At 40.2% G+C, this 21,341-nt stretch overlaps 1 protein-coding gene across 2 annotated transcripts in view; it reads right to left on the bottom strand.

Moving 5' to 3' along the window:
- Positions 1-20,393, bottom strand: part of slc38a4 (solute carrier family 38 member 4) — a 34,562-nt gene extending 14,169 nt beyond the window's left edge. The window contains exons 1-6 of one of the 2 annotated variants that reach the window (XM_074626417.1): positions 20,254-20,393; positions 4,088-4,328; positions 3,342-3,438; positions 2,671-2,786; positions 1,612-1,685; positions 623-715 (exon numbers count right to left, since the gene is read on the bottom strand). In XM_074626417.1, coding sequence (XP_074482518.1) covers positions 623-715; positions 1,612-1,685; positions 2,671-2,786; positions 3,342-3,438; positions 4,088-4,212 — 505 coding nt within the window. In that variant the 5' untranslated portion in view covers positions 4,213-4,328; positions 20,254-20,393. Of the gene's footprint in view, positions 1-622; positions 716-1,611; positions 1,686-2,670; positions 2,787-3,341; positions 3,439-4,087; positions 4,329-8,219; positions 8,360-20,253 lie in introns of those variants that run through there. The other variant, XM_074626416.1, reaches the window with a different exon arrangement.
- Between the last annotated feature and the right edge of the window lie 948 nt (positions 20,394-21,341).

Here is a 21,341-nt window from a genome sequence, read left to right on the forward strand (position 1 = left end):
CAGGACATGACGGAGAAGATTTGACTCTTGAAACATGCACATATAGTTGTATTAAAGAGGACCTATTGTGCTATTTTTCAGGTTCATACTTGGACTTTGGGTTTCTACAAGAACGTGTTTACGTGATTTAATGTTAAAAAAAATGCTTTCATTTTCTCATACCGGCTGGGCTTTAGCACCTCTTTAAACCCTCCGTCTGAAACGCTCTGTTTAAGCTCCTCCCCCCCACTCCCGAAAAAGCTCAGTCTGCTCTGATTGGTCAGCTGGCCCACTCTGTCCAAACTCTTCAGACTCCGCTATAACTAGCTTTGTTTAAAGGGCGTTCCAAACGAGCCGCCAGGCAGGTATTACGCAATTGCTTTACTTGGTGACATCACTATGTTACGGAAGAAAAAGCAGGGCCTTCAAGCGAGGCGTTTCAGGCAGTTCAGGAGCAGTGTTTCTGTGGAGGAGAGTAACTCCCTTTGGCGTGGACTTTGTAACTTTGCAGACCTTTTACATGCACAAAAAAATATATAACACACTAAAGGAAATGGGAAAAAGCCCAATAGGTCCTCTTTAAATTACAGTAAACCGTTGTATTTTCAAATCAAGCTGAGATGCACACAAATTCACTGCCTACCTCCAATATTCTGCATTATTATGGATCCAAACGCTGCCATTTTCCCAGGCCAACCAAATGCCCTCTCTCCCAGCTTCTCGTAGATGAGGGATCCTGCCACAACAGACAAGTTTGAATTATTAGCCACGGAGAACACTTCAGGCATCACAACAAACACAGAGACAGTACTGGATAAAAAGCATCTGGTGTCACCTTGGTTGCTCTCACTTTGCTTTGAATTCACCACATCTAAAGCGCAACTGCTTTCAATGACCACAAGGGGGGTGCATCAGCACAGAAATATGGATTTGTCAACTATTCTTAGGTTTCTTACTTCTTTTTTTTTGGGCTTGTAACCCCTTTAATAAAAAGCAATATGTCTTTGTGACCCCTTGTCATAGATTGCACGTCTATAAGTTGGGAGCAGTTCATGGAAACTGGTCATGGAAATCATGCATTTTAATTTGACATTTTTTTTATTTATGTGAATTCTTGAGCACATTTAGATATACAAATAACTAGCTTTGTTATTTACCCCAAATATATATTGTTTGAATGTAATAAAACCATTTAGCAGTACCTAAGCATCCCACTAGATAGCACTCTGAAGACCACCAGTGGACCCCGTCCCAATAAAGGTACTGAACATTAACAGTATTTCACTAAAAAAGTAGCAAAGAAAAACAGTCTGAACTAAAATTTCGATTTTATGAGGTCACAGTGACCTTTGACCACCAAATTATAATCAGTTGATCCTCCAGTCCAAGAGGACGTTCCTGCCAAATTTGAAGATATCCCCTCCAGGCATTCCTGAGATACCTCGTTCTCGGTAATGTGGGGCGTATGTGAGGTCAGTGACCTTGATCTTATGCGGAGACATGAAAAATAAACACGATTTTGTGAAGCATAGTTTGTTTCCTACTCAGGTGATCGGCTCACGACCTTTAGATTCATCTTGCGACCCCAGGTTGGGACCCCACAAGAGGAATCTGTATAAGTTAAATACCAACCTCCTTCTTTAGCTGTCATAAGGAGCAGATGCACAGAATACAGGGAGAGGATGGCCACGCCGATGAGGAGGATTCTGCACAGAGAGGGAAAGCAAAGGTCGTTACAAGAAACCCAAAGTCAGCTTTATTTTGATTCCTTTAATCTAGAGACTGAGGAAAAGAAAGAAAGAAGAGAAAGTGAACAACACGGAGAGTGTTTTTGTGCTGCTGGTGTTTTCGAGGAATTATATGTGTTACATCTACTGCCAGAAGATGGCAGGAGTTCATTATTATTCCCTTTCTGCTATCATTTTTCAGCAGCTCTTGCAATATTTCTCTCCTCCGTTGACACTAAGCTTCAGCTCATGAGGTGGCCACGCAGTAGGGGCATGGATAACGGACAGAGGAGGGAGGGGGTTGCGTGCGTGCGTGTAATTTATAGGTGTAGGGTGATAGCGGGGTGTCGGATGTTGGAAGGCACCCATGAATGCTGATGATGCATATGCACTTGGAAGACAAAACTGGGTGAAAGATGGCAGAGTAACTAAAGGCACGGGGTGCAGGAGGTCAAACATTTCTGTTTGTCAGAGCTGCTTTATAATCCAGGTGATAATGTGATTTATATTTTTAGTATCCGATGTATACTTTTGCCCGGAACACAATTGTGTCATAGTGCCAACAAATCATTAAAGCACAAAGAACAGGCCGTCTTGTTTTCACTCATCACACTGCACACGTGGCTTGATGTGTACCATTCTTTCCTACCCAGTAAACTTAACCAAACCACATTATCTGTCTGCAGGAGAGCTTTAAAAGCCTTGTACTTCTCCATGCTGACTGTTAGGTGAAATTGCCCTATAATTAAACTTGAAAGAAGTATGAGGATGGTTGTGTAACTGAAACCAGTGTTAGTAAACTACGCCTGTAGATTATTTCAGGGCTTTTATTCAGGATTTTAAGGAGACAGTGTCAACAATTTTGAGGTGTAATGAACGGGGTTTTAAATAAATGATCTAATGTGTGTCAAAACTTTGGAGAGTGCCGTCGTTCTCTTTGTTCTGCCACGACAGCAGCACTTACGTAAAGAGCACGATGCCGGTGTTTGCCATGGCGAAGGACAGGCCCAGGATGCCGCTGCCCATGATGGCGTTGCTCAAGTTGAAGACCGACATCCCGAAGGAGGTGTGGCCGGGATGCTGCTCAGAGAGAAAAAGAAAGAATGAAGAGAGATCTGTGTGAGGAAAACAGTCTGTCTCAGATAATTTACAAAGCAATTCAAATGGCAAACATTTGGCAATGTGCATCAAACCGCACAAAGCTTTATAGTAAATACTTTCTAACCCACATGCTGTAATTCAAGGAAAAACACACCCTTTCGTTCTCCTACACTGTTGGATACCAGTTCTTTAGTTTCCAGTAGTTATTACGTTTTATTGACTGGACCCATTCTCCCTCAACTTCTACTACGACTCATACCTGCCAACATTTCCCAGAATGCCTTTCTTAGTCCAGTAAATGCGTAACAAAATCCAAATTATTGCGTTTGTACTGGAAAATGTGCACGTACAAAAATAAACGTTTTGCTACAGCGCTATGCGAGTGGTTGCCGAGCACATATTTTTGGTTTTGCTAACATACTGCTATATCAGCTTCTAATAACCTTCATGGCTGCTCTTAACAGTGACTAACAAGCTCCGTCACGTCGCAGGGCTGCTTAAATAAACAGACTCGTAACTGCAGGAAATACTTACATATTCTTCGTGGTACTCCTCATATTTCTTCTTCTTCATCAACCCATTTGACAGGAACTTCTGGCTTTCTCCGTCGTCGTTGTCATCCATAAACTGGCTGCAAGGACAAAGAAAAACAAATCAACACATGCATACACAGTAGACAGTTCACTTTATATTATATCAACTTTTATGTTACATTTGGTGACACAACATGTGAAAATCCCGGCATCAGCTGTAGTCTTTGTGTTGCGTTCAAGTGCAAACAGAAGTCAACCTATCAAAACCGTTCGGGCACATCTTCTGTCAATGATGGTTATCTAAGCTGGGTGTGTCAGGACGCCTAATTAACTTAGAGAGTGTGAAAATTGAAACCTTGCCAACTCACACCACCTCGTTGTCGATTAACACTGTCAATCTGAACAGCCGCCTTAAAGTCACACTGCTCTAATAACTTAATTAAAGCTTGGGTAGGTAATAGTGGAGAAACTAGCAAGACTAGATTAAAAAAACTTGCCAACCACAAAAACTGAGCGCAGTGTTGCCAACTCTTTTTACAATGAAAGTAGCGAGCAGCACTAGCTCCAAAAGTCCAGAAATCTAGCAGGAAAGTCGCCAAGTCGCACCCAAAATGTTGGGAGGGCATATATCGACAGACCTAGAATGTTTAACAAAGTCACAACCGAAGCTGAAACGTCAAATGACATTTGGTGGTGCTTGCTCATTTGGGGAAGGAAGTAGAAAACTTCCATATCGCGGTTGCTGACCTGTCGATGGTGGCCTTCTCTGCGTCGATAGGCTCTGTGAAACGGTCGTCCAGGCTGTCGTTGCTGTCATCGTCGGCCTCTGTGGAGACTTTCCTTAGCTCCATACGATCCACGGATCCCGGCATAGTTGTGCACAGCAGGGCGTGAGGCGGGGAAGGTCCGTTTTTCTAAGGTTTCAGGGTTTACAGTTCACAAGGCGGTGATGTGCTTCTTCCTCAACCTCGGCTAGACGTTGTTAGACCTAAGAAAAAAAAGAAAACAGGAACTTGACTAACACGGTTTTGAAGATGTCTGTTCACATCTCCAACAGTAGCTACATGCCTAAGTCTTAAAAAAGTTACAAGTTCACCGCAGGAATGCCCACTTCCAGCTGATTACAGGCCATGCAGACGCATGTATTGTCTGGCTTTATCGGCCTCAGCGGGGCCTTTCTGGCCTTGGACGAAGAACACCAGTGTAAAATGGGGCCCTCTCCTCTACCCTGCAAATCAGTCCAACTCACTTCCTGGAACTGAGGGACTGTTTGTTATTTTACCTTGAAGAGGAAAGTTGGGACATGATGCAACCGTGGCGCCTCATATACAGCCTCACCAACACGAGCTGGGCTGAAGCCCTATTTCCATTTTACACCAGCTTGATTTATGACGTTAATATTTTGTTTATACTGACTGTTAGTAAGATACGATATGTAATAAAATACAAATCTTTCGGAAGATATTACAACTTTGACGTATGTAGAGATTGCCAGGTGGAGTTAAGTCAACAAACTCTGAAACCAGGTCAAGGATGCAAAGAGTTCAAGAGGCCGTCTGACCACCACCATCAACAGACCGCTTGTTCATGTATGAGCTGCTTTACTCAGCCTCACCCACTACCATTAAAGAAAAAAAAAAAAGCCAGCCGCACAGGGGAACACACATTTTCCATCCGGAGCATTCATCATTGAGTTATGTAAGGGGAGCAAAGACAGTGAACAAAGCCTTTATGATTACAAGCGCTACTAAGAGCCAAATTATTTACTGTCGCTCACACAAAGAGGTCTTTGATCGGGTGGAGGGAAAGATCTCCGAGTGCTACTCGATGACAAACAACCCAACATAAACCATGGCAACAAGTACACAACCACAACAACGAAGGTGTCACACGAGAAAAGTGTCCGAAATTGTCTTTTGTTTTAAAGCATTTACAGCAGCAATTAAATACCAGAGCACAATTTTAAGTTTTAGTGCAAATATCTGGCTCTTTAGCGGCTGAATGCTCCACTGTGTTCACCAGCTAAACGCTAACTGGGGCTGCAACCTGTTAGTCGACTAATTGGTCGCTTTTTCTTTAGATTTCTTTAGACGATAATTCATTATTTATGCTTATTTCAGGCTGAATGACGTATTTCCAAGAAACTTACGAGACATCTCTAGTAAACAATATTTAAAGAGGTGCTTTTGTGTGATTCTTTGCGGAGAAACAGTTTTCAGATCTGTCGATTAAACCGTACAAGTGTTAGTTGACTAAGAATTTCTTTGGACACCCCTATAGCTAACGTTGTCTATCTGCCATTTGGCGTCGAGAGGGTAGCACCCAGTAGGGCTGGGCAATATATCAATATAATATTGATATCGTAGACAAGGTATCGTACTAGATTTTGGATATTGAAATATCGTGATATGGCATAAATTTAGTTTTTTCCTGGTTTTAAAGGCTGTATTACGGTAAAGTGATATCATTTTCTGAACTTACCAGACTGTTCTAGTTGTTCTATTTTCTTTGCCTTTTACTTAGTCATTATATCCACATTACTGATCATTATTTATAAAAAAAAACAATGGTCAACCCTACAATATCGTCGCAATATCGATACCGAGGTATTTGGTAAAAAATATCGAGATATTTGATTTTCTCCATATCACCTAGACCTAGCACACAGTCGGGTTTTCGCGATGAGAACAGCGGTCTGCTGTGGCCGAAAATGACGCTACGAAAGTGGTGAAAGTGACTGACGAACAGTTAAGTTGATGGGTGGAAAACCAAAACAAACGGTGAAAGAAGCAGCAAAAGTAAAAGTATATATTTTACTATTACCTTATTATTATTGAATACAAGCAAAATGTTAATATTGTAGCTGTTCGAATGGGACAACTTTTGGTTGTTAAATCTTCATCTTTAACAATACATCACATTTTTTAAACTGACAATTGTGTTTTTTTGTAAAATCTCGATCTACAAAGTGTGAAATAATAAGTACAATATCCTCCTCAGAAATGTAGTGAGGTTTGACTATAAAGTACTATAAAAAGGGAAATAAGAAAGGTACACATCACTACTTTAAAACAAAAGCAGTTGGTAAAAACTGCCAATTAATGCTTGTTAAGCAACAGCTTCTATTGAAGGAAGTGGTTCAGCAGCAGGATATTTGCATCACAATGTTTACAGTCAACATGCCACCATGCGTTACAGCTTTCCAATGCGCAACAAGGTGAACGACAACAATGTCCGGGGTGTGAAAACCTCTCCACCTTGACCCCACCTGGTTTTCTTTTAAATTAAGTTTCAGTCACTTAAACGCTGTTGTTCCCCCCTTGTGATCATCGGAAGTAGACCGCTTTATAAAAACTCCGATATCTTTGAGCCAACAGAGATTAAGCGGCTACATTACCATTAACAACCACATCACACAGGCCAGCACGTCTAATCTCTCGCTGTCGACTCTCTGCTGCGTGGCGAGAGAGAAACGGAGAGCGGGTTTTCACTTTTCATTGCCAGGAGGATTAACCTGTCTGACTTGGTTAACTTCACACGGTCCGGAGTTTAATGCTGCGGTTGTTACAACCATAACACTACAGAAGCACACACGTTTGGCAGCGTGCCACGTTATCAGATCTGTAGAGCTGAAACTGGCTGCAGTTCACGCTTACAAATTAGCATGATGTGTGTTAAATGAATCTTAAGAGACCACTTGTTGCTGGAAACTTGTTTTTCTGCTCTTAATCCTCCCAAAACAGAAGACATACATTTACAATTGGCCACACAGCTGTAGAAGAAAACTGCTGAGTCTATTTGCATACTGGATACAAAACCACAACAGGTTAATGAAACAGCAAGGAACAAATAGACACTGCGGAGACAAGAGATAAACCGCTAACAATGCATGCAGACAAATGCAAGTCTGACCACTTCTGCAAGTGGCCCGAGCGTTCGGATCCCACTGTGCCCTCAGGGTGCCCTGGGATGCCTTCACACTTGGCGTTTACAGCTGTTTATTTTAATGCTAAGTGTGGTGCCAGGCCACACACACAGTGGAGATTCTGCAGCCTTTTTCACAATGTATTTCTTCATTTGTCTCACAGTAAAACTGTCATAGATACGATCAGCAGTGACTTGTGAAATTAGAAGACAGGAAAACACAAGCAAATCAACAAAACCCATCTGTTATCGCACTTCCTGTTGTTAGCAGTTTCAACAAGTAATCTAAACGGACAGTAAGCACAAACAACTGAGCTTTGCTCTGAGTCAATGCATTTAGGGGCAAAAGATCACACAAATTCAGTTTGAATTAGAGATCGACAGTCTTGCAGGTATTGTTTATAGCGTCATTTGATTTGCACAATATCCTGTAGCTTCTGTGTGGTAAGATCAAATATTCGTTGACAACAGAAAAACAAAAAAAGACCAAAAAAACAATCACAGATTTGCTCTCAATTTCCAAACTTTTGCGTAGTTTCAAAATAAAAGCACTTTGAAACATGCTTTAAGAAGAAATATTAGATGATTCTTTTATGCAAGTCATGCCTTCCCTCTGAAAACACTCCCTACTATCTCATACATCCTCGAAACCAAACAAACTCTTGCATCAGCCACCACCTGAAAAAAAAATTCCTTCCAGTATGCACTCTGCAGAAACGCCTGTCTACTTCGCTTGTAACAGTGAGAGCCAATGTGCGTCTCTCGAACACACCCTGCGACAGCTAGAAGAGGAAAAAAAGCTTTTGCTCCAAAAAAAAAAAATAGTTTGGAGAAGAACTTCCAATCTTTTCCTGACAACAAGCATATTGCTATTTTTGTAAATCAGTGTCCGAAGGTTGGTAATTTTCATGCACAGCATGAACCACATTTTTTCAAGCAAAGCAGGCATACTCACTCAATCAAAAGTTCCTTTAAGAGGTTCCCGGATTGCTCCTTTATTTTCTTTTTTTGTATAAATTTAATCTCGAGACAGATGACAGACAAGTGAAAGGGCAAGGAGCTGCAGCTCTTTTGTATCTCAGGTGAGAAAGCAGGCTTTTAAAAGGAAGAAGGGAGGGCCTGTATCGACCAATGAGGACGGACAGAGTTCACTCAGGCCCCTCCTTCTTTGAGCACCCTCATAACTCCCCCAATACACACACAAACACACATGGCATGTCTGCCTCAATAGAAATGAGCAAGACGGCCAATGGCAGAGACATAACTTGGGACACCACCTAGGAAAAAAGTATTAACACTTATTATTTACACTTTTACATTTACAAGGAAAACTTATGAATAGAATAGAAAACAGGCATCTAAACTGTAACACTGCCAGAACGTTTGCCACCATCAGACTGAAGACACCGGAGTGCACCGACGCTGTTAAATACCCAGTCGTTTCAAGATGTCATCACATGACATTGCCACATGACCATGACCGTCCAGTTTTACACTGGTGCAAAACCATACAGGCCAAACTCGTGGACTTGACGAGAGGCCAAGGTCACAGAGAGCTGCTGGCTGACCGTGGGTGGACTGGCAAACTGATCACAAACACACATGTTTACTTAGGTCACTTTAGGGACGTTACATTTACTTACATTCATTTCCTGGAGACTTACCCAAACCCTAACCACTACTTGCCTAACCTTAACCAAACCACAACTACAAAAATCAGCTTTTTAGCAACCTTTCGTCCCCAATTGGATAAGCTGTCCCCACTTAACTGTTCTTTACTCTGTGTCCCCAAATGTAGCCTAAGTTAGACACACACACACACACACACACCTAACACGCTTAAAACAAACTGATTCTGTCGTCACTGTACTGTCTCCTCTGTACCGACAAAGACACACACAAATGTTTGCACACGCACACAGATGCCCAGGAGTGCTGTGGGCAACTGTCAGTGATCTCTAGGTAGGCTGTGCCGCCGGCTGACCAATCAGAGGACAGCGTTGGGGATGTCGCCATGCCCAAGGTCATGTTCATGTCAGGGATGAGGTTTTTATCTCTGTCCACTTTGTAATGCTGTCCAAAAGGAGGAACGTACACACACACGCACACACGCAAACGTGAGGCACGTGAGGCACAAACTGCAACACGGCAGCTTAGAAACTTCTACTGAGTTAAAACTTCCAAAATCCAAATTTAATGTATCATATGACCGCATACCTCAACATCAAGGCATGATTATTGGTACTGTTTGCATGAAAGCTTGTTCACGGATCAGTAATGTGTAAACAATAGACCAAAAAGGCATTCAGCTGTGGATTTGACTCTATTGTATTACTTCACTGTAATAGAGTCTTTAAAGCAAGACTATGTAACTTTTACTGAACGGCAGCCACTGTGCCCACAAGTGAAAAAGTATGGGATAACGCTAAATGCTAAAATCTACTGTAACAGTAACACAAATGGAATCAAAAGAATCGAAGCCTAATTTGCTCGCAAACATGCTACCCAAACTACTAGTAGACCATGTTACAACCAAAGTAAATAGGGAGTCTGTTTAAGTTGCTGGTTTTCAACTGACTCAATGCCCATCCCCCCCAAGAAATACGAAATGCAGCTTTTCTTGGTAATGTGGATATTGGTAATTTAGGCTGACAAAAGCTGACACTTTGTATATACAGTTACCACTACAGAAAACAACACATCCAAGTGACTATCAGTGAAAGTTAACACAAACTGCAAAATGTGTCACTGCAGTCCTCTATGCAGCTGCAGGGACATTCCTTAAATGGCATCGCAGTTCTTCCAAGTGTGGGGAGCTTCTCACACATTATACTCAACCAATCAACTGTGACTACAAAGCTGTCCCCGAGCCAATCCCGCAACATACCAAACAGGGATGGGGTTATCATGGGGGGTTGGGGGGTCATAAACTTGTGTGGAGTGGAGCAGCAGCCAGCGTGACTGAGTCCCTGTTCAGACCTGGTATTATGATGCGTCCTCAGTGATTTGGATCACAAGTGGACAGCTTTAAGTACGTCTGTCCACACCTGCCATTATAATGCGTCTCCACATGCGTCTTCAGTGGGCACTTGTGATCCGATCTCACTTCCCCGCTCTATATGCAAATAAACACGTAGTAAACACACGGCTAATACAGCAGACGTTGTGACGTAATACTACAGGAATGTCAGTAGTAATATTGTGAAATCAGGTACATTTTATTAACATTTTATAGCTGTCTGTAAGGTTGTTTTTTGACTCTTTTAGGTTTAGTTTGGTTAAACTAGGACATAATGAATTGTCAAGTGTCTACCCTAATGCAGCTGTATCATCAAGGTAAATATGTACGTTGTATGAATCTCTTTAACAGAACATAGACTGAAAACGTCACTTATTTACTGACAGATCTGAACAGGCTGGTCCAACTTGGACATTTTTATTAAGGTCTCCTACTCTTTCGGTTTTCTTCTGACTCTTTCCAGTAAATGTTGATGCATGTTGACCCAGCGATCTCGTATTTTGGAAAAAAAATTCGTCATCTTACTGACAGCGCCCGCCTACTCTGGGAGCTTTCCAGAACATTTTGACTGCTTCGTTAAACTCACTTGATGCTAAGCTCAATTTTTCCAAAGTACACTTTCGATGTGGTGAGGAAGTGTCAACCTTTTTGGTTTGGTTTTGACACAGTGTTTGGTAAAGCGATTGCTCAAATAGGAGATGAGGTAACACTATGAGGGAACATGTTGCACTTATTCAGTGCGCAGCTGTTAAGTACTGAATCACCGCCGGGTTTGACCTCTGTGTGTGTTTGACCTCTGTGTGTGTTTGTTTTAACTTGACAACGTAAGACCTCGTAAAAAATCCTGCCATTGAAAATTTTCAAATTAACAATGAAACACTGTTAAGATAATCGTTCTCCTCTTTGGCATATCAACGTGTAACTAGAAGTCTGAATGTGGTGACTTCTCTAGCAGGTGAACAACACAGACTGTTGACATCAGATGGTCAACATAAGGCCAAGGGACATGTTTCTGTCATGGATAACGGGGTCATTAACCTCCGATTTTGTGACCAAAACATCGCTAACGTGACAACATGGACTATAACTTGAACCTTCTGGTTGTTTTAATGGACGAACCTGTCCCAGACACACACACATCCAAAAACCACAAGAGCCTGTATCTTTGTTGTGCAGCCAATTCCCTCGACAACTCTCTCAGTGATCATTAAGAGCTGGAATTTGAAGGCCTCTAAATTAAGCCTATAGCCCATGTGACTAACTGTAAATACCGCACACATTCTGCTGGCGAATCATTTGCCAGATGACATCCAATATCGGCTCAAATATACAATAAAACACATTTACATTGTAATATCTAAAAAAAGGGTAAGACATGGTGAAAGGTAAAAGCATGTGTTTATTCAAAAACACTATTATAAATCATATGACCTCTTTGAAACTAAGGCGGCCTCTTGAAGAATTTCACAGGTCCGAGGCAACAGATATTTCTGTCCCCTGCGTGTAAAATCTATCAGCACTTCGCACTTGTTTGCAAGTAGGCGACTGCTATGTTATGTAACGTACATCATATGACACTTAGTCATTATTATTTCTAGAAATGTGTCGAATGCTTGTTAAAGAGAAGCATCGGGACTTTCGCGTTAACACCCTCCGAGTTCGTTTTAGAAAAACAACAACAAATTCATGACATCTTTTAACTTTATTCAAACTAAATAGGTCATTTAAGAAGTTTTCACATATCGCAGGAGCTGCAAAGGGCAAACCACAGTCCTCCACTGGAAGCCACAAAGCGAATGTAATAAAGCAGTTTGGAAGTGGAAATATAGTTGTTAAAGGGAAAAGTTGGATTCATTCTTGACATAACCAGCCTGTTTCTTTAACTGCTTCACTCGTTTATTAAAAAAAATACTTTGTGAAATGACCGCAACTTAATTGCCGGATTGGCTCGAGCTGTATGAGCATCACTAGCAAACTAAACTCAGTCAGAATCACTGACAACATGCTGCTCTGCCCTGAGAGGAAGATGATCATAGGTCAATGGGATGTGTTGCTAAAAATCACAGACTTTCTCTTCGATGTTCAGGACGTGCTGAACCATAAATCCCTGCGTCCCTCTCTCAAAAAGAGTCAAAAGAGTTAAAGGAATAGTTCGGCATTTTGGGAAATACCATATTTAACTTTTTTTGCAGAGAGTTAGATGAAAAGATTGATACCACTCTCATATCTGTACGCCAAATATGAAGCTACATCTATGTCCAAACGTAACAAAATCCACCTACCAGCACATCTAAAGCTCACTAATTAACATGTTACATCTCGATTGTTTAATCCATACAAATACCAAAGTGTTAAAGCAGTGAGCTCCAGGAGTCACTGTGAAGTTGCCAGTCAACCTGCGTAGGCTATACGGCAGTTTTTTTACGAGTTGTGACGTTTTTGTTGACATCACAAATGGAAGAGGTCATGGAGGTTAACTTTTTTGGTGGATGATAAGTTCATATATTGTTATTTTAGTCGTATAATATGTCTGAGGAAAATGTTGATATTCCCAATGAGTGGAATCGATCTTCTCGTCTAATTCTCGGCAAGACAGAGAATAAGCACATTTCCCCAAATGCCGAACTATTACTTTAATTGATAAAGTGCGCTAGTCCCTCCGCCAAAATCACTACTGTCGCATCGTCATCTCTGTAATATGAGTGATAACTTATAATACAGCTGCAAAAGGTTGCAATGCTCTCAGGGTGTGAGCCTGTTGAAGCATCTCATGTACAATGGGACAGATTTACAGCTGCTGGTTTTGTGAAGTGTAGTAACTTAAGAGGCTACTGTGCTCAGTAATAATACGTAACACTTGAGTCCTTGGGCGACAAATGGTGGAGCTACAGAAATACAACCACATCATACAGAACTGAGAGCCACACACATCTGGGTTGAACTATGCACACTCTCCACCCTCCAGATGATCCAACGTCAGTGCTTCCACTTGGGAGGAATTTATCATCTGTGGCACGTTGAGACAACTCCCTCCCCCCTTGTTTTTATCACACATTTCATGTGTTGGAAGCATGTGAATCATGAAGGTCCACTATTAACATGTGTTTCCAAGAAATGAAGAGGTTATAGAAGCTATAAAACATATCTTGTAGATTTCCATTTTGAATCACTATGTTTTGTTTAACACTACATTTAACCTCGATATTTTTAGGAGATGCCAATGGTCATACAGTGCCCGACTGTCTGGTAAAGTCTGATATTTATTAGTATTGGCTAATATTCAGCTGCATATTTCTGATTCTCCAGCAGAACACTTGACGCCAAAGCCTGCACAAATACGCACAAAACTACAGGAACGATCAGTGGATGGACAAAGTCAGGGATTCATTATCTGGGGACAATGAATCACTACGCCAAATTAAAATTTCAATCAACAGTCGCAGAGATATTTTAGTCTGGACCGAAGTTGCCATTCCTTGAATAAAACAATAAAAGTCAGATAAAGTGAGCAAATGACCCAAAAGCTGAGCTGAGTGTTTATCTAAGTAACACATAAAAGGAGCTCAACGGTGTAGCACATGCCTTTAGGCTGAGCGTAGACAGCTACAATTTATGGATGTACGATACATGAGAAGAAGTAATAACACTGTAGCACTCCCTCGAGAAATCACAGCTAACGTTTTACTTTCTTTCACCACATTTTAGTTGTTTGACATCTTCACAGTAAGCTTGCACAAACTCCGTATTTCAAGAGGTGTGGTGGTTTTGTACCTCAGGATCTGGGTATCTTATCTGGCCTGGAACAAAAATGGACATGTAACTGTTCTAAGCATGTACTGGCAGCTATACTTGGCATACCTATAACTAACAGGGATGTCACGAAAACTGACACTTTGGTACCAAGTCGGTGACAAAATTCTGCTAGTTAACGTTAGCTTACTGACTGCTAACACCTAATATTATCTAGCTCTTGTTCTGCTAATTCAAACATGTGAGGTACCATTGATTTACATTATGAGGCGGTCAGGCTCTATTCAGTAAAAATGAGTATTGGGCGAAAGGTAAATTATAATGTTATCGTGATGTGTTCAAATGTTATCTTGTATCGAATGTAGTTTTTGCAGAGAAACTTTGAATAAATCGAGTTGTTTGAAGAAGTTTTAACAGCAAAATAAATAATAAAATAATAAATAAATAATACAGATAATAGAGAGGTAATTATGACCGTAAGCTTAACTTCCTAACAAAAACCAGTGCGCAAACGGTAAAAAAGGAGTGTAGTTTGAAGTACATGGGATTTACAGTTTTGTTTTTCAGCTTGGTATCGAATTGGTATCAAGAAATTAAGAATTTAACTGGTATTGGTATCGACTAAAATTTCTAAATTTCTAAATCTGCAGAAGTACAGTACAACAGCTAACAAAGCTAATCTTTGTTTCTTATCACTGACTGATCCAATGAGGAAAACTGCAATTAATAGGTTCTGAATACTCAAAAAGTCTTTGAAAAATTCTCAGAAAGCAATCAGAAGATCATTTTCTAACTGATGGAGGCCACTGAAACTTCGAAATTCCAGGATAACTCAAAAAGCAAATGGAAATTTCTATGAAAGATCCAGTAAAACACGGAGCCAAAGACTAAAAAACATATTGACAAAAACTCTGACTTCGGTAAACAGCAGGCCTTTAGTACACACCGTATTGGCCTTTTGTACATGAGCCTTGTGTCCTTGTTTGTGAACCCGTTCTTGCGGCGGACCCTCGCTCTGCTCATCTTATCAGTTAGTATCGATCTGCCTGCTCACGATGAGGGCGGCGTCTTGCTTTGGAACGATGTGAAATTCTTTTCAAGCTCAAGGTTTCAACCTTTAGTTTCTGTTTGACTAAAAGTCAGTCTGTTCTCCTTTTCCACCATGTGTCCAGCAGGAAAACAGCAGATCTCGGTGTAATTTGAGAGCACACAGACGCTGCTTTTGTCTAAATATCTGAGTCACCTGTACCAAGATGTCATTGGCACACCAAACATGTGGGACTCCACATTTACAGGATAAATTTCTTGTTTGAACCATGATGAACGCTGGCCAACTTAAACAGACCATGACAAACACTCAGTACAGAACATTATACATTTCCAAGTTAGTGAAGCGACAGATTGGGTAATACGCAGAACTAATCCGACTGCTTATTTAAAGATGTCAGATGACTGTCATCGTGACGTGTCCCCACCCTTGTTGACGTGTCTATGTCCTGTAAATAAAGCCTACATTAAGCGTCTGCCTTTAAACAGACATTTTTGTGGGTCAGAGAGTTCGCCTCAGCAATTCAACTGTTGGATCTCTACCAGCGGGTCAAATGAAGTGCAGCAGAAGCTGAAAGGCGTCTTTAAACGTTATGTAAGTATGAGAATATATAGGTCAATTTAATTATGCAAAATGGGTCATAAGAATGCACGACAGATTTCATTCAAACTCATGTTCTGTTGCGTCAGTGACCATGAACCTGGTATGCTCTGATTATTCACAGGCCCATTATGGAACCTTAGTTTTGGCACGCCACCATGTTGGAAGAGTGACAACCCCTCCTTCCTGATCTCTCTGTAGGATTAGGTATCGTTAAGATTCTATCGATTGTAATTTTACTCATCGAGGCTGATTCATGTTACCCTGACCCTGCTATAGATGGTTTGTTACACAGAACCATCTGAGAAGCCGTCTTTGGAAACTGTTTGGAAAAGGGCAGGTCACTTTCAAAAAATACTTGACAGGTGATTGGATGAACCATCTGTCAATCAAACTAACGAAAACAAAACTAACTGAAGGCCAAAAACATGTCCTTCAGTGCCGTTCTTTGCTCTTCTTTCAATGAAGAAACCGTCCGTTGTCTGGCGAGCCAAACACAAACGCATTACTGTGACATCGCGAGAATCCAGCTGCCGTGCAAGGTTAGAGTTCATGTTGATTCTTGGCAGATAGACAGACCGGGCGTCAACTCTGGTTCTGAAAAGTGAAGCCAACGCAGAAGTGCCTTAAACTTGCATTCTTTCTAACAGCCAGCAGGGGGCGACTCCTCTGGTTGCAAAAAGAAGTCTATGAGAAAATGAGCCTACTTCTCACTTGATTTATTTCCTCAGTAAACATTGTAAACATGAGTTTATGGTCTCAATCTCTAGTTTCAAGTCTTCTTCAATACAGCATGATGTCCATTTAGTAAATTATGGTCCCATTTAGAGTCAGATAGACCATAAAGCAGGGGATGCTTTAGGGCGTGGCTACCTTGTGATTGACAGGTCGCTACCACGGCGTTGTCCGTTCTGGGAGTTGTCCGTGTTTTCGTCTTAGAACTTTAACCCTTTCACGGTGTGTTTTCAGTTCATGAAAGTTAATTGTAACATTTTGTTCGCCTAAAAATGTCTTATTCGGCTTTCAGTGCTTAGCTCCACCCTCTCGTGTCACTTCTGGTTGCAAAAACCAAGATGGTGACGGTCAAAATGCTGAACTCGTGGCTTCAAAACCTTCGTCCACAAACCAATGAGTGACGGTGACTATGTCCACTTCTTATATACATGTCTATGAGATACACATGTTGAAAACAAAAAACAAGATGACGAGGGATTCTGCGATTCTTTTTGGTTAAAATGTAAATAAAAAGTATAAATATACGCGGGAGTGCAAGTTGAATGTTGGCCTGCAACTGTTTTTTATGCACAATATGATAGCTGTTAACCCTGTAAGCTTGTTAATAACAATCACAAGTTGTAAAAAGTTTTATGTAGTGGACTAAGTGCTCAAGCAGCTGTGTCTGCAAACATCCGTCCATGTTTATAGGATCTTCAGCAAGACACTGAACCCCCCCGTAGCTGACCTCTGACCTCGGACCACCACGTGGAGGGTGAGAAAATAAGGGACTTTCCCAAAAGGATCAACAGCGTTTCACGCTTAAAGAAAAGCTTTGACGCACGTGGTTGCTTTGTGAACGTTACATGTACGCTCGACGCACATTCCACGTCACTGACTTATGCAATCCAGCAGGTAAAAATAGGTAGCTTCTTACATTCTACAATGTGCCACCTTCTCAGATTTCGATTGAATGTGTTGACAGTGTTTTGGAAAGCTGCCAAATGCGTCTCTCCCTTTGTGTGAGTGATATCCACTCCCTTCAAACCGGCTCGGCATCTGGCTCGCGGCTCATTTGCTCAATAGCGCTCACGAGTTACATCAGCCGGCACCAGCAGCGATTCAAACCCCCAACCACAGCCACCCAGCAGGGTCTCTGACCTACATGTGTCATTCAGGTCTCCTAACGGCCAATGAGGAGCGAGAGTCCACGGCCAAGCTCCGCCCCTCAAACCTCTGCTGCCCCTCACCTGCAGCCTTGTAAGGTGACTGAGGGGGTTGGGTGTTTTAACAACAGTGTTTAAGAGTCTACAGGTGCAACATTAAAGGGACACTCCACCTATTTTACGCATGAAGTTCAGTTTACCCGTCATTTGGACTACCACTGCTCCTCCGCCTGTGACAGCAGTTATATAATAGCTCATGTGGCTTTTTTTTTTAGAAAGGAGCTTTTTTAAGTTTGAGAAAATAACCCCGATGATGTCATAGTGATGTCATCAGGGTTACCTCAGCTTGGGTTTGAGACTTTTTGAGTTTATTTACTATTTTTTTTAACAGAAAGCCTGTGCTACAAATGAAAAAAAAGGCATATACCAGTCATGGAGGGGCTAATGAAAGACACTATCGAGGTGCATTATGGGAAATGTAGGAAATGTAGGATTAAAAGGCAGCATATCTCAGCTTTTGCTTCTTCGATTTTGACCATTTCTTTTTTAAATTTGGCTCTTGCATGTCCCCAATCTTTGTCTTTGGCTTGAATGACCCTTTAAACTACAAGGATTAATAATGCAATTTTACAGATTACCATTTAAACTTTAATCGACTGAAATACACCTTATTTACTCCACATTTATTTTTTTTAAATAGGTAGTGGCAGTCGAGCAACGTGACTATAAGGTTTCTTCAATAACTGACATTTGTGATCTTTGTTGTTTTCTGTTTTTTTTCAACTCTATTTAAGCACAGTTCTTTGGTGCATGCATGAAGCCTTTACTAAAACACCAATCAAAGCTTTAATGTAACCATAAATCACCATAAAACACACACACTTGCGTATTATTATTACAACTGTAGATACTTAATAATCTGCTGTTTGATATCTCCCTTGGCTCTAGAAGGAGCTTTTTTTTGTCTGTATAAATAAAAGAAAAAAAATGAATGAAAAAAGACACTATCAGGGTGCATTATGGGAAATGTAGGATCCATACTAAGGAATAAAAGGCAGTATATCTCAGCTTTTGATTCTTCGATTTTGACCATTCTTTTTTAAATTTGTTTCTTGCAATTTACATATTACCATTTAAGCTTTAATCAATTTGATTACACCGTATTTATCCCTTTAAAATAGATAGTGGTAGTCGAGCAATGTGACTTTAAGGTTTCATCAATAACTGATTTTTCTTGTTTTCTGTTTTTTCAACCCTATAGTCATATTTCTTTAAGGCAAACTGGTGTGTGCCTTAACTCAAACACCAATCACAGCTTTATCATAACCATAAACCACACCCACTTGGGTATTATTACAACTGTAGAAACTGAAAAATGTACAGTAGGCGGAGCTTCTTTAAGGGAAGGCATTACCAGATCAGTGTTATGTAAGGAAGGTGCATAAGGAACAGAGCGGGGTTGAAAGTGGACGGACACTGTGTGGCAACTGGGTATTTTTAGCAGCCAGAAGGGCTATCATAGAAGCTGAACTCACCACTTAAATATGCCTAAACCGAGATATATTCTCCTGGCTGAACCTCTAGGCTTTGTTTTCAGTTGCTGTATATGTGGTGCTTAAAACTTAACGTGGCTTAAGAGGATGAACAGAAGGTTTAACAGTAAAGAAAGTGACAACAACACATCCAAGCAAAGGCATATTTTGGAAAATCTCCTTAAAGACCTGAGATAATACCAGTCTTAATGTCAAATCCATTTCTTTCTCAGAGTGATTACCAAGCACTTACAGAATCAAACAAAGGAAGACTAAATTAAACAGTAGATGAGATAAGAAAGTGATGATATATAAGAAAGAAAACAATCTGTGATAGTGAGAGGAGCTCAGGGAGCTTTTGCTCGCAAGTTTTTGGAGATGAAATCAACTCACAAATACACCAATTTTTGCACAATATTTCCACAGCAGCAGTTTGAGCCTGCAGTCATAACACATTTATTAGCCCTCAGTGAGCCCTGCAGGCCACACTCAGCATGCTCCTGTCTGCTGTTACATAAACCCACCACCTATATAGATTATACCATTACTCATATTTCTCCTCTGTTGATCCCTTTGAAATAACTTTAAGTAGTCTATGTTTAGTCTAAGTCTATGATTTGTGAATTGGGAGCACACACAAAGCAGCCTAAATGATGCAAAAATGCAAAACAACAACAGACTCCTTTGTGTGTTTTCTGTCAGTGAAAAGGCAGCACAGAAAGCATGCACAACACAACGTGCAATGCATAGTGTGGTTTCCACTTCATGCATGATCAACTGGTGACTGCTTTAGTGGAAAAAAAAGTGTGTTTTTAAGCGGAATGAGACGCTAAATGATCACCAAAGTAAATCTCTTGCAAAAATAAAGACGCTTTATATTGACTTCAGGCAACACCCTGCAGGAAGCTGCTCCACACACCGCTACTGTGTCTCTTAAACGTGTGTTAGTTTGTGAATGCATCAGTAAAAAAAATAATGCAAAAAACGTGGCATTAAAAAAGCAGGAAACTCGTGCGTAAAAGAAGCCGTTTCTAATCAAATAAACCACCAGAATTAAATTACGCACCATCCAAAAATGGTCAGAATGAACCAGCAGATTACATGCAAATGTAGATAAAGAATAAAAGTAAGGAATAGGCTGTATATTGTGGGGGTTTTACCTTGTGTTTCAGTGGAGGACAGCTGTAGCAGGCAGTAGCAGAAGGAGGAGGAGGAGAACTAGTGGAGACAAGAGTTGGAGACCCTTCCCATTTAACAAGCAAAGAGACTGAGTGGAAATTTCCATCTGCCATGTGATGATGGCAACTCCTGCAGCGTCGTGTTACACTGAGCTGCGCTGCTGGGGGGCTCCTTATTCTCTCATTCACACTTCTACCTCTCTCTCTCTCTCCAGGGACTCATTTGGCAACATGCTTTTTACGCATGAGCTAAAACATGTTATTGACTGAAAATGGCCATTTAATAATAATAATAATAATAATAATAATAATAATAATAATACAATTTAAAAAATAATTTATATAGCACTTCTCAATTAAAATGGCCATTTAATAATAATAATAATAATAATAATACATTTGTTTATATAGCACTTCTCAATTAAAATGGCCATTTAATAATAATAATAATAATAAATTTATTTATATAGCACTTCTCAATTAAAATGGCCATTTAATAATAATAATAATAATAATAATAATAAAACATTTGTTTATATAGCACTTCTCAATTAAAATGGCCATTTAATAATAATAATAATAAATGTATTTATAAAGCACTTCTCAATTAAAATGGCCATTTAATAATAATAATAATAATGATACATTTATTTATATAGCACTTCTCAATTAAAATGGCCATTTAATAATAATAATAATAATACATTTATTTATATAGCACTTCTCAAAACAGATGTTACAAAGTTTTTCACAAGACAATAAAAGCAGATAAATAAAGTAAAATATATGGTAACTGCTAAAACAGAACATCACAGAACATATCAATAATAATAGAAGTGGTAAATTGGTAGGACAAGTTCATGAAACAAATATACAGTGTATATATACATAAATGTGTATAAATGTACACATGCGTCCAGAAACGGATGTGTACATACATATATTTATAAGATACTTTCTTGTGGGAATATGTTATATGTTGTATAGTTTTAAATTGTGCAAAACAAATAAACAAAATTCTTCATCTCGTATGCTTTATCTTTTAGATATGATAATCAGTATGCATGAGT

Source organism: Sebastes fasciatus, chromosome 23 (assembly GCF_043250625.1).
Source record: "Sebastes fasciatus isolate fSebFas1 chromosome 23, fSebFas1.pri, whole genome shotgun sequence".
Classification (NCBI taxonomy): domain Eukaryota; kingdom Metazoa; phylum Chordata; class Actinopteri; order Perciformes; family Sebastidae; genus Sebastes; species Sebastes fasciatus.